The sequence below is a fragment of the Drosophila mojavensis genome, unplaced genomic scaffold (genome assembly GCF_018153725.1).
Source record: "Drosophila mojavensis isolate 15081-1352.22 unplaced genomic scaffold, ASM1815372v1 contig_74, whole genome shotgun sequence".
Taxonomy (NCBI): domain Eukaryota; kingdom Metazoa; phylum Arthropoda; class Insecta; order Diptera; family Drosophilidae; genus Drosophila; species Drosophila mojavensis.
In genome coordinates this window covers 3,395,001-3,408,033 of record NW_025318899.1, presented here as the reverse complement: position 1 = coordinate 3,408,033, position 13,033 = coordinate 3,395,001, and the positions used below count along the sequence as shown (strand labels likewise).

The 13,033-nt window shown below is 38.5% G+C and overlaps 3 protein-coding genes across 5 annotated transcripts in view; all 3 read right to left on the bottom strand.

Moving 5' to 3' along the window:
• Positions 1–73: 73 nt before the first annotated feature.
• On the bottom strand, positions 74–4,077 carry LOC6581304 (prominin-like protein). The gene is made up of 11 exons (XM_015161756.3): positions 3,421–4,077; positions 3,220–3,367; positions 3,036–3,164; positions 2,789–2,976; positions 2,563–2,727; positions 2,318–2,445; positions 1,908–2,243; positions 1,764–1,840; positions 687–1,620; positions 508–629; positions 74–437 (listed from the first exon to the last, which is right to left on the bottom strand). The coding sequence occupies exons 1-11, from the start codon at positions 3,899–3,901 to the stop codon at positions 314–316; spliced, it is 2,832 nt and encodes a 943-aa protein (XP_015017242.2). The 5' UTR covers positions 3,902–4,077; the 3' UTR covers positions 74–313.
• Positions 4,078–4,397: 320 nt separating this feature from the next.
• On the bottom strand, positions 4,398–8,626 carry LOC6581303 (prominin-like protein). Its single transcript, XM_002007009.4, has 11 exons — positions 8,043–8,626; positions 7,831–7,978; positions 7,624–7,752; positions 7,379–7,566; positions 7,154–7,318; positions 6,967–7,097; positions 6,432–6,767; positions 6,266–6,342; positions 5,182–6,139; positions 4,958–5,091; positions 4,398–4,886 (listed from the first exon to the last, which is right to left on the bottom strand). Exons 1-11 carry the CDS (start codon positions 8,386–8,388, stop codon positions 4,586–4,588), a joined length of 2,913 nt encoding a protein of 970 aa, XP_002007045.2. The 5' UTR covers positions 8,389–8,626; the 3' UTR covers positions 4,398–4,585.
• Positions 8,627–9,952: 1,326 nt separating this feature from the next.
• The window catches only part of LOC6581302 (hippocampus abundant transcript 1 protein), a 16,683-nt gene continuing 13,602 nt past the window's right edge, over positions 9,953–13,033 (bottom strand). For all 3 annotated transcript variants that reach the window (XM_015161754.3, XM_015161755.3, XM_002007008.4), the window contains 7 exons: positions 12,241–12,336; positions 11,649–12,173; positions 11,371–11,579; positions 11,217–11,303; positions 11,058–11,155; positions 10,730–10,996; positions 9,953–10,514 (listed from right to left, as the gene is read on the bottom strand). In XM_015161754.3, coding sequence (XP_015017240.1) covers positions 10,417–10,514; positions 10,730–10,996; positions 11,058–11,155; positions 11,217–11,303; positions 11,371–11,579; positions 11,649–12,173; positions 12,241–12,336 — 1,380 coding nt within the window. In that variant the 3' untranslated portion in view covers positions 9,953–10,416. The remainder of the gene's footprint in view (positions 10,515–10,729; positions 10,997–11,057; positions 11,156–11,216; positions 11,304–11,370; positions 11,580–11,648; positions 12,174–12,240; positions 12,337–13,033) is intronic.

The following is a 13,033-nucleotide window of genomic DNA, read 5'->3' as shown; positions in this document are numbered from 1 at the left end:
TCATACGATAGTTTGATATGTGTTGTAACGACTCTCACCTTTTCAAATTTTGAAGTAATCGAAAGATTAAAGCTTATATTAAATAAAACACTCTTATCTGCTATATTTATTTTGAGTAAAGTCCATACATTCGAGTAATTGTTAACCAGTTGATTTTAAAAAGATTGACTAAGGTATTGAAGCCATCATAGCGCAAATACGTTTCTATACCGATAGCACACTAGTTCGGTTACATTGTGTTGCGTTTCGTTCTAAATTTGATTGTTAACGAAACTTTGGCGCTGAGTTTGAATACTAAAGTTATTAGACATTATTAGTCCTTCTTCTTTTGCTTAGTGGCAGCAAAGGGAGGATCTTTATAATCTTGCATATTATCGGAAATAGCTATCCGGGTGTTATATCCACCTGGGGCACGAGCCATGCAGGCAGGACAATGTCTATCACGAAAATAAAATGTCAGGTTGGGAAATGTTATTAGTGCGGATAACGATTGTAGGTATTACATACCCAACAAAAGTAGCTGCAGGTGGAGGCGTATATATTTTGTATAGGCATATTAGGCGATGTAGAATAAACAATAGAGGTAGAAGTATTAAAGCAGCGGACAAGACACCAACCCAAAAGCCATTCTGAAACGAAAAAAAAAGAGTAATTAATATTTCATATATATAGAAATGTATGCTCACAATTGGATCAACCAGATTTTCACAGATCAAATCAACACTACGATGATAGATGTTGGATAATGGTTCACAACGTCCGACTTCATTTTCGCATTTACGTTCGATCATTGAGATAAATTGTTGCGTCTCCTCCGAACAGAATATAGACAGGTTTTTCGCAAGCTCATAAATGAAATACTTTCCTTTTGATTGTATAAACGCTTCTGCATCAATTGCCATTCGAAGCAGAGTTTTAATACTATAGCCAAAATTATTATTATTATACAAGATCATCTTATCGATTTTTTTCAACTTATCCCGCATCGATCTTTGAAGATTTAGAATTGGAACAACAAATTCATTATGATAAACATCAAGACTTATGGCAGCGTTATTTAGTGCGACCCGTATATTCCAATGACCTGCGTAATAGCCAAAATAGAGATCCTTGACTATTGACCTCAACTCCTGAGCATAAGAAGGCAAAGCACGGGGCGTAAGACCCCTGCATAAATATTGCGTATATAGTTGACTTCGATACGATGATAAATTTCCATTTAGAAGTTGAGTTAATTTTTGCAATTCGTCTACAGTTAATAGTCTTAAATTTGAGAAGTCTTCGTGAGATGATGGAATCAAAAGGTCATCTTCGCTGAAAATTTCAATTTTCGTCAATTCAGTTACATCATATATGGAGTTATCCTGTAGCACATTAAATACAGTGTGATTTGGACTACAACTTTGAAGGGCGATCAAAGCTTGTCGTGTGCTTATGTCCTCTGAGTCATGGTACATTTGAAACAGTCGCAGTTTTCGATCTACATTTAGGAAAGTCTCATGGCTACGTAAATATCCAGAAGGCTCACATGCCCCGCCATAGGTCAGCAGCCCGATTATGAAATAGAAAAGACCAACAAGTAGAATAAAGGACAGTACGCAGAAGATGAAGATGAGTGCACTGAAAAATATAATTTCACAATGGATAGATACTATATATCAATGAATAAAAGTTTCGGAAGTAAAGTGTATTTGAAATAGGAATCACTTAGTATCTAAAGAACGGCCGTAAATCTAATATTTATAAACAATTTCTTCACTTACAATAGCAAAATTACAGCACCCGCTGCCTTACTCGCAAAGCAGCCGCAGATCAGGCCAATGATAAGTGTGATGGATATCTACGAAAGATTTGATGAGAGCGTCAAGGAACACTTGAAATATTATAGATATCTGCATTAGGCTTACCAACATCAACAGTATGAAGACAATTAGATTAATAGCCGATCGATTTTTGGCATATCTGTTATAGAAGCCCTCAAAGGATCTGGAGGCGCCCAACGATGAAAAGTACAAATTGTTGACAACAGTATCGATTTTGGTACGAATCTCAATCGCCTTATAGAGCAGTGAGTCACGTCCCCTTTTTAAGCTAAGTATTATGGGAGGCGCCGCCCGTTTCATATGCTCATCAACAGCGTTCTTGACTGCCTGCAGTCGCAATAGAGCGTTCTTTGATATTCGATTGTAATCCTCATCAATTATATTCTTGAATCCATCTAGGTAGATGTTCGAATCGGGTAACTGATGACAAAGAGAAAATCAAGACATTTTAAGAATATGTTTTCTATATATTTTTTCAGAGTTACTCCACTCACCTGATCGATATGCAAACAACTCGCCGCGTCTATAAACTCAATCGTCGAACGTTGTAGAAAGTTTAGGCATCTCGGATGCGACGAAATGTGACAGGCGTAAGTCACTTCACGTTTAACGCCTCGAATTCCTGCAAAAGTAAACAAAACAAACAACAAATAAAATCTACAACTTCTAGCAATGCAAATCAATACAGAACTGACTACAATTATGAATCTATGAAGTGAATTCTCTCATAGGTAATTACCATCTCTTAGCTGGGAGATGAGGTAGCGCATTTCCTTCTCCATGGCATTCACTTCCTTCATTAACGCTCTCGCATGACGCATATTCTTGAATATACGGTCCAATTCTTCCAGACCTGTGGCATCAGAGCTATCGGACAGATCCAAGAATATGTGATGGTGCGCATCTAAAAGTTCAAAATGTCATCGATAGAGACCTCTCATGGATCGCTAATCATGAGAGCTTACGGGTGAGCAAGTAAATGAGTTGATTCATGAGTTCCTCGTAATTGTTGCCAAATAGATGGAAAATATGACTACGGATATCTTCAAGATATTTGCAGGTATCTTCAGCGCTTCTCCGCATCGCTTGACTTGGCTCGCGCATGCCCCGATCGATCATTTTGTTGGTCAAGAAAACAACGACAGTGGATAAGCTGTGTGGATAAGGTCATAATTAATGCAGGAATCGAGGGGACATCATCGAAATGCCTACACAAGTAGAACGATAAGTAGGAAGAGCAGAGTTCCATATATATATCGCAAACGAGTCTCTCGACTTCTCGTACAGGGCGGACAGCCCTTGGGACAGCGTCGACAGCAACAGAAGCAACAGTAGCAGACACTAAGATAGAAGCCATTAATCATAATGGATCAATCTTTCGACCACATAGACTTACCCAATAAATGGTATGATTATAATTAAAAGTAGCAGAAAGGCAACCCAGACGAGGTATTGGAAATACCTCCATAGCAAATCGCGCCAGTCGTTCATCTCCGTTTTCTGACCCAATATTAAGGTATCCCTGGAGCTGGTAACCACATACCCTATGAGGAAAAATCAGAAACTCGTATCTCTCAGACGTCTCGTGCCTGCTTACCATCGGGAAGGTAGGGCGGATCACTTAACGTACTTTGAAACAGATAATGTGTAAAATTATAGATGGGTGTCATGCCCATTTTTGGATATATAATTTGACCTTGGTATGTCACCGTGGACTCGTACTTGGTGAAAATTGGTTTGGGCCAATGATTTTCTCCCATCTGCTCATGAATAGTGCCCAAGCCCTCGAAGCCAGGACGCCATTCATCCACTTTGTATGAATCTTTCGAGCTGATGAATTCGCCTCTATATTTTGGCACACCAAAGTGCCTTACGGCTGATGCATGTTTGTTAACAGGTTTGGGTTCTGGTAACTCTGTTGACAAATCTTCTTTATAATCTTCTTTAATATTTGAATCTTCGTCCTCATCTTCCTGTGCCACAGCCGAGCTCGTCAATGAGCCCAACAAACATCCTATTATTATCACCCTTACAGCCCATATACATCTGATACTGAGAAAACAACGTTGGCTTTTCATACTGCTGGTAACTATCTCTTCAGAGCATCCATTTCACGGTCCAAACAGGACAAGTACTATAAAATACAAAAAACGCAAACTACTCAAATGACTACAAAGATAAAAACTGATACAAATTTTAATAATTTAATAACAGTTAAATCAATGTGTACATGCTCTCCGAATTGTAATAAAATTTCGAATTTTTTTTCTTTAATCTAAATTCCTTCATTTTTCATATTCATATAATTCGTCGTGCGGCAAGGACTATGCTAAGTGTTGTCAATAAGATTATCAGGGCGGTCCTGACTGGAGCCTTATTAAACTACAGTTCAGCTGAAACATACATCCTTTCCTTCTAATATATACTATTCATATATATTCCATTATACTATGCCAAAGAAGGAAAAACTTGAATTATTTCGCATCGATTGCTGCGGAAAACCCGTTTAATGTCTCTTCGAGACAGATTAGGTCCCATCAATTCCATCTTGAGTTAAATAAAAAAAAACAACGATTTAAGTGGTACATAAACGAATATTACACAATCTCATCTTATTTTCGTTTATGTTTTATGGTTTACAGCCGTGCTAATATAGACACACGAGTACGTATAATATAGACACACTTAAATTTACTCTGAATAGTCTTGTTTTCTGCAGAAGTTATAAAATTCTTCAATCCGTGCGCGATCATTTTTTTTTTCTAATCATTTTTCGGTTTAATAGCTGCGGAGTCTTGGGGCTGAGCCTGAGCCTGAGCCTGAGCTGGGGTCTGCAACTGGGACTGGATCTGGTTCTGGGGATCGGCAACCGGGTTGCCGGCTGGCTCAACAATGACATTCTGTTCAGATGTGGCAATCGAGGAGCTATCGTTGTAGGTAGCTCCACCGTCTGTACGCTTGGTTTCCATCTCCCGACAAACGCAGCTCGCCTGCTGCCCGCCGCTACAGGTGAAAATTGGCGGCGGTGTATACGGTTGACCCGAGCAGGTGGGACACGTGGGGCTGTGATCATAATAATCAATTAGTTCTCAAATCATTCTATATATATGTATATCCCATTTTTGGTCACTTACCCGGTCTCGGGTACTATGACTATCGGCACTGCATAAGAGTGTAATCTGCGCCACAAGCACATCAGTTTGTGGGCGACAATCAATAGGGGTAGCAGGAGCAGTGCAGCGGGAAGCAAGCCAACCCAGAAGCCATTCTGTAAAAGTTAAAACCAAGATTAATAATAAGAATAAGATCTTTTTATGCTGATAGGATCGCCTGGAAATGAATGTGTATAATGACTTACAATTGGATCAACCAGGCGATAACAGACTTGATCCACTCCGCGATAATAGACATAAGCGAGTGGGGCGCAACGACCCACATTCTTCATGCATTCGTTGACGAGGCCCTCCTTAAATTGACTTATTTGCTCATCGACCACATCTGTGAGATTTTGAGCGAGCGTGTCTATGAATTTGGTGCCACGTTTCTGGATGAATGTTTCAGATCGGACTACGGCATCGACCAGCACCTTAATTGAGCTACTGAAGTTTCGCTTCTCATATAAGATGAGGTCATCGATACGGGATAATTTGTTCTTCATATTTGACATGATACCTAATATCTTATCGGTCCACTCCATGTTGTACGTATCCAAATGGTAAGCTTCGTTAGACAACGAGGCTCGGGCATATTTATTATACTCCTCCCATTTTTCATTGTATGCTATACTATCTCGTACCTGCCTTAGACCTGTTGCCAAGTTGGCTAAATTCGGTGTTAAAGTCCGGCACATATTGCTTAGGTAAAGAACACTATTGTATTCAGAAAGATCGCCATTGCGTACGGTCTCGAATTTTTCCCTCTCCTCTTTCGTTAATAAAAAAAAGGAGGATAGATCTTCATCAAATATGACCTCCCTTCTCTCATCCTCAGGCAGTTCCTTTATCACTTCAATGTCCCTCAAATCATTCAAATTGTAGAGCTTATACTTCACAAGAATATCAAATATAGACTCGTTGGCCCTGCAGGCAGTGATGGTCGTTGACATCTTCAGCTCTGCAAGTTCATGTAACATTGTAGCCTCCTCCTCCATTAGTTCATAAACGTCAAGGGATGCATCCAGCTGCTTGAATACGGCAGTCTCATCGGAATCCCGTACTGGGGCGCATGCGCCCTGGTATGCAATCAAGCCCATCATAAAGTAGAATAGACCAACCAGCGTAATTAACGAGAACACAATGAATATAAACATTATGGCGCTGTAAGGAGGGGGAGATTATTAACATACTTATGATTGCACTAAGAGATACCCTGTAACTGAAGTGATGTGCGACAGTCTTCAGCATATACCCTTAACTCAATTCCCAAAGGGCCTATCAACTTACATTAGCAAACATGTGGCTCCTGATCCTCTCCTACCGCAACATCCGCACAGCAAGGAAACCAACATTAGAAAGACAATCTGTGGAGTGGAAAATATGATGTTAGCCAGCGTATCTCACACAAATTGACCTTGGCTATGGTGATAATGTGCTGAAGCTGTCGACTTACAATAAACAAGAGGCCACAGACAAGAGAGTTAAAGGCACTTCGATCGTAGCCAAACCTATCGTAGACATCTTCGAAAGATCTCGCCGAGCGAATCGTTTTCAATTGGATGTTACTGACCAAGGCCTCCGTCAGATTGGTGAGCCTATGGGCATGCATACGGAACTGGTCGCGAGCCGCTCGCACTTGAAGCAGCATCGGAATTAGGATCGCCCCCACAGAGTGTTCGATTTTTACGCCAATTTCCTGGAAACGTACCAAAGCGATCTGCGGTATCGCTCTAACCTCGCTGTCGACAATTTGTTCTACACCGTGCACAAAAACAGTTGTGTTCGGCAGCTGAAACGGATTTCATTGATTAGATAGACAACAAGTACTTAAGGAATTAACTGATGGAAGCATTCGAAACAATTGAATTCTTACATTTAAGTATCACTAACTGAACTAAATAATTGAAACTAAAAGTAAATTTCAGCTTAAATGTATGCTGTTCCTGTGCGCCGGAATATACATCTAGGCTAGATACACATATACTTACAAAGTCCATGTGCAGACAGGAGGACATATCAACCGATTCCATTTCAGAGTTTCTCAAAAAGTCTTTACATTTACGACCATTAACCAAACTGCCACAGGCATAGTTCACATCACGCTTAGCTCCGCGAACACCTTAGGAATAGAAAATATATAAACATGAGATCATTTTACAATTAAGCCGCATTTACCATCTCTCAGCTGTGATGTGTAGAAGCGCAGCTCCTTCTCCAAACTGTCCACCTGTCTCATTAAAGTTCTTGCCTCTTCCATATTATCCATTATGCGCTCCAATTGCTCGATGGCATTGCTCTCGGATGTGTCAGCCAGGTCCAAGAATATATGACTATGGGCATCTGTAGAAAAAGAACAAGCAAGCTAGACAAGGATTTTACAAAACCAATATGCTCTCTTACTGGTCATTAATTCATGCAGATGATTCTCCAATTCCAGGTAGTTGTAGACAAAAAGATGATTCAGATGCGCATTGATATCGTCCATGAAGAGACAGCTGTCCTGGCTGCCTCGCTTCACTTCCTCCGATGTCTCATCCAAGCCGCGATCTAAGACACGATTCGAAGCGAAGGCAACAATGGCACCCAAACTGGAAACGAATAATAATGAATTAAGTGACCGGATTTATGCGCTCTAGACGACTTACAGAATGGGAATGAGTAAGAGCAGTAGTATTCCGGCGCAGATCATGCTCATTCTTCTATCCCTAGGACCATCGCAAGGACCACAGCCCCGTTTGCAACGGCGACAACAACAGAAACAACAATAACAAACGCTGCCAGATGAAACGTGAGAGGTGATAAATATACATATATATGAATGCAGGTGGAGGTAAATCGGTGTCTAGACTTACGCAAGAAATGGTAATACAATTATCACAATTAACAAGAATATCACCCACAAGATGACCAAAGCATATTGTGCCAACAGATCGCTCCAATCGTTTTTGTCAACTTTGTTACCCATTGTCAAGGTATCGCCATTCTTTACAGTCAAATAGCCTGATTTGACCGTCATACAGTGAGAAAGAGATAGAGAGATGGATACACTTATATTCAGACTTACCATCTGGCAGAGGTGGCTTATCGTTAATCGTTGAATCGAAAAAAAATTGTGATATATTATATGCGGGCGTTACAGACCAAGTGTTCGGCTTCTTCTCTTTAGTATATTCGACTTTTGATGTGTAGGGCGTTAGTTCAACTTCGGGATAATGAACTTGCCCCAGCTGTTCGTGTGTGGTGCCCATACCACCATACGTATCATGCCAATCCACCGCCGATGCATGTCCAACCAGTAGAACATATAGAACAACAATTTGAACGATGCCAATTAGGCGAATACATAAATTTGGATAGCAACGATAGCGCGTTTTGGTTTTACGGCGCGTTGTATCGTCCTCCGCAGCCATTTACCCGACAATCTTATTACGGATTTTTCTATTTCTATTTTTTTTTGTTTTTCGAATCGGTACTAACAATCACGTACATCTATGGGATGAGAGAGACACATAAAATTTTGCTGCACATGCAGAATAGTAATTGCTAAAAACTGCGACAAATATATAAACTTTTAATGGAGTGTAATTTATACAACAAGTGAAGTGTATCAAAAAAATCGAACAATGACTACTACAAACTAATCCAAAAGAATACTTGATCCCAACTATGACATTTAAAGTTATGTTATATTGTGAGATTTTCATTTTGCTTTGGGTGGAGTGGTGGACCGTCGATACTTCTGGAGAGTCTCTGAAATCTCTGAAATATGTATGCAAAGCCATGCGCAACCTATTAATATTTATTGATTTTCTTCTAATTAAACTATATTTATAACTTCATAGGTAATACAAAAGATAATGATAAATATGAAATATACAGAAATAAATTCAGAAGAAATCAAGAATATTTGTTGTATATGAGCTTTCCGATTATCAAAGAAAATTAACCGTTAGCTGTTACTATCTCTCTCTAAAATATTTAACGAGCAATCCCTATTTACCCATACTTTTAACAGGAATGGGGTCACCGTTATTCTTATTTATCTAGAGATCCCTTCATAATTATTATGAATATATATTCATTTAAATTTCTGTATAAAAAGGCATATCTGGAATTTCATCAAAACATATTTTTATTTGTTACACAATTGTTGCTTTTGTTTAATTCTTGGTTGAGTTTTAATTTCCCATCATTTCGTATTTTTGTAATTCTTCACTTTTTTTTCCTTTTATGTTTTTACTGCGTCAAAAGTTTTTGTACATACATTTAGTTATTATATAGGCATTTATTTATGCCCTTACAATCGTGTTGTCTATGTTAAATAATTTACATTAGAAATTTGGTTTCAGTTTTACATTGAACTGCGATACACATTAATTGCGTTTAAAAATTAAAAATATACATATGTCTACATTAGATGATTTACGCCTTCATATATATGTAAATATATATATGTTACATGATGTTGAAACTTTGCACCTTTGATAGCACATGCAAAAGAACTTTACAACTACTTACGCACTGGCTTATTAATTATTGATGCCTAAAGCCTTGTTTAATTCAATAAAAAACAATAATATTAATTTGTATTTTGTTTCTTTTATCAAAATAAAAGCTATTAAACAGTTAGCATTATTGTTATCGTTATATTTCATTTAGTTTAAGTGAAACGCACGACTTCGTTCCCTCATTTGCGACACTTGATGCTCGATTCACGACTCTCGAATTTTTGGATCACTACAGATTGCAAAGTAAAGCTTGCTACACAATTAATACTAATTAGTAATTATACGTAAAAATTTGTTAATTTATAATTTTAAGTTTATTTTTTCTTGTCATTCATTTCGACTGCTAAAAGAAAGTAAAACTGTTTAGAGCTGTGTGTAGCATAAAAAATACATACGAACAATTTGTATAGACCGATATATATATGTATATAACATATATATACATATATTTATATAAACAATAAGCTTTGTATTTTATTTTTGTATTTGGCAGTTGTTTTTGTTTTCCTTTCTTTTTTTTCGTTTTTCTTGTTCTGTTCCTACAATACAAATTGTCGCTGTGATGTTACAAAGTTGAATGTGAAAATTAACACAGGCCTCTTCTTTATACTATTATTATTAAGATTATTATTAGTTTTTGTTTTTATTTTCATTTTTGGGGCAAGCACACGCAGTGGCAAAATGAGTGCAGAGTTATCTTTGAAAATAAATAGCTCATAAGTAATCAATTAACTAATTAGTATGACAATAATTGTACATTACACACATGAGAAAAGAAATGTGAATACAAACAAAATTAGAAGCAACGAAAATCGAACTGAATGTTTGTTGTGGTTGTTGGTTTTGTTATGTTTAAACTAAAGCGACACTAGTTACAGCATTTGTTACAGTTACTATTAATCATGTATTAATGACGATGGGCGTGACCAACTACAGCTGCGCCAGCGAATCGGAGCGTATCAGCGGGGCCAACGAGCTGGGCAACTTGTGCCCTGTCTCGATCTCGTACTGCACATCGAGCGAGGCACCTGCAAATCAATATCCAGAGAGAAGAAACAGAGAGATAGTAAACAGATTCAGGCATATAGATTTATCGGTATACAACACTTTTCAATTTCATATATTGATTTGGATTTGTTTTTTTTTTTTTTTTTTCATTTCTTGAGAAAAATTCAGATACTTTATTTACTGATATTTTTCTATTTCTTTTTTTTTTTTTGTTATGAATTAACTTCTTCCTTACGTTTCTTTTCCAGCACTGCCTGCTGACCTTCGGGTATGAATGCGGCCACAACAATGGCACAGAAGACGCACAGGGCTCCAAAAACGAATGGTGGACCGGGCACATGCATTGAGATCTTCTCAACGTTCGTCGGATGACTGTTATTCATAATGGCTTCATGATCGGCATTTAAGTCGACATTGAACAGATAGAAGATGACGCCAAAAACAGCGGGTCCCAGACCGTTACATAGGCCACGCATGCCCGTGATCATGCCCTGAACGGCACCTACAAAAGATAACGGGGCGTAAATACTGGACAGAGGACAGCTATTGCAATGGTGATTAACCTTGACTCTCCGGCGAAGCATATAGCGAGACAAATGCGCTAATAGCGGGGTAGGTGATAGAACCTAAGGCAGCTACCACGCCTGCGGACCACATCATCCTGTAAATGAGAAAAGATTAACTAAAGCTCAACTAAACATTGTATTGCTTATGCTGCTTACCACTTCTGACTGCCCAGACCATACCACAACAATTGAATCAGCTCCAGGGCTAGGCCCACAATGATCGTGCGCTTTGCGCCAAAGACTCTGGAATGAATGCAGATAACTGTGATTAGTAATTGCTAAGGGATCTTCCTTATATATTCAAGCTCACTTCATAAACGATCCAAGTGTCACTTGCACCGTTATGCTGAGTATGCCCACAACGGCGATGAAAATGGATACCTCCACGTAGTTGAATCCCATTTTCAGCTTGAGGTAGACAAACATGCAGGAGTACTCTCCAGCCTCCGGCAGATAGGAGAGTAGCACAGTTAAGCACAGCATCAAGACAGTCTTATCTGTGCCGACCTTGCGTAGTGCCTGACAAAAATTAGAAGAAGTTTATTAACTTAATATATTCATATTTTATTTTATAGGATGTTCACTTACCAGAAAGGGATCCGCCTGCTCCCAGCTGATGGGCGCACCCCATGAAGCCGGTCGCATCTTCTCCGACAGACTCTCCGGCACAGCGACTAGTATAAAGAATACATCTAGCACCGCAATCGCTGTGGATAGCGCTACCACTAGGGTATCGCCATACATGTCCATTAATGCATTGCCCAGCGCTGGTGAAATGACCAAACTGGCTGCAAATGTGGCCGAGGCAAGGCCATAGGCCTTGGATCGCTCCTCCGGTGTGGTCACGTCGGCCACATAGGCGAACACCACCGAAAAGGTGACAGCGAATGCGCCACTAATTGAGATCAAGGCAAAGAACCACCATGTGTTTATGCACATCAGCGGTATGGGCATACAGGTGAAGAATACTGTAACTAATAGGAAAAACTTGCGACCCCAGATGTCCGACAGAGCGCCGATCAAGGGGGCCGACAGAAAGGACAGTATGCCCTTGATGCCCATCACCAAGCCATTCATGAGGAACGTGTGATCCGGAAATGTACGGTTGAGCGTCTATAAAAATAGATGTGAATACCATTATTATTACAATTGCTTCATTATATTGGACATATATACTGACCGATATGATGGGCATGGTTAATAGACCCCAGGCGAAGAACTCTAAAAATATCACAATCAGCGCATGATGTACACTTGGCTCGCCGATGCCCGAACTCTGTGGGTATATAAATTGTACAGGGATATACATTAGCTAATGAAATTCGTGAATTATTATTATTACATCTATTATTATTAATACGTTGTAATAAGGCTAGTAAGGCTAGGGTTAAGCCCATAGTTTAGCAATTCAATTCGTCTAGAACTTAATAGCTAAAGCGAAGTTTGACTATGAAACTATATATAAATTAAGGTGTAATTTTAGTTAAAAGGAAATATAAAATTGTTAGTTATAAATATGTATGTATAGTATAAAAAAAATTGTATAATATTGTATTAGATTTCAAAATCTTTTAAAAACAAATCACTTATTTATAAACTTGGTTTATCTTAGCTGTATATTATATATTTATTCTATTAATAATTATAGTTATGATATATAAAACAACTAAAGATTATACGAAATTTGAACTAGAGAGTCTTGGATTGAATCTGTTACTGCAGCTTAAGTTAATTAGAATTAATATGGGATTACTTATAGATACATTCTTATAAATACACCCGTATATATGCATATATATGTATGTATAATATGCACTAGAAAAATAATCAAAGTCTGTTATTAAAACGACACCAGCTGAAATCGGATACAGCCTGAGTAATGCAAACGAGGGGAAATTATGAATTTGGTCTGAGTCTGGCATTGGAAACGATGCAATTGATTTGTTTGTCTTGCGATCAATTTAAATGCAATT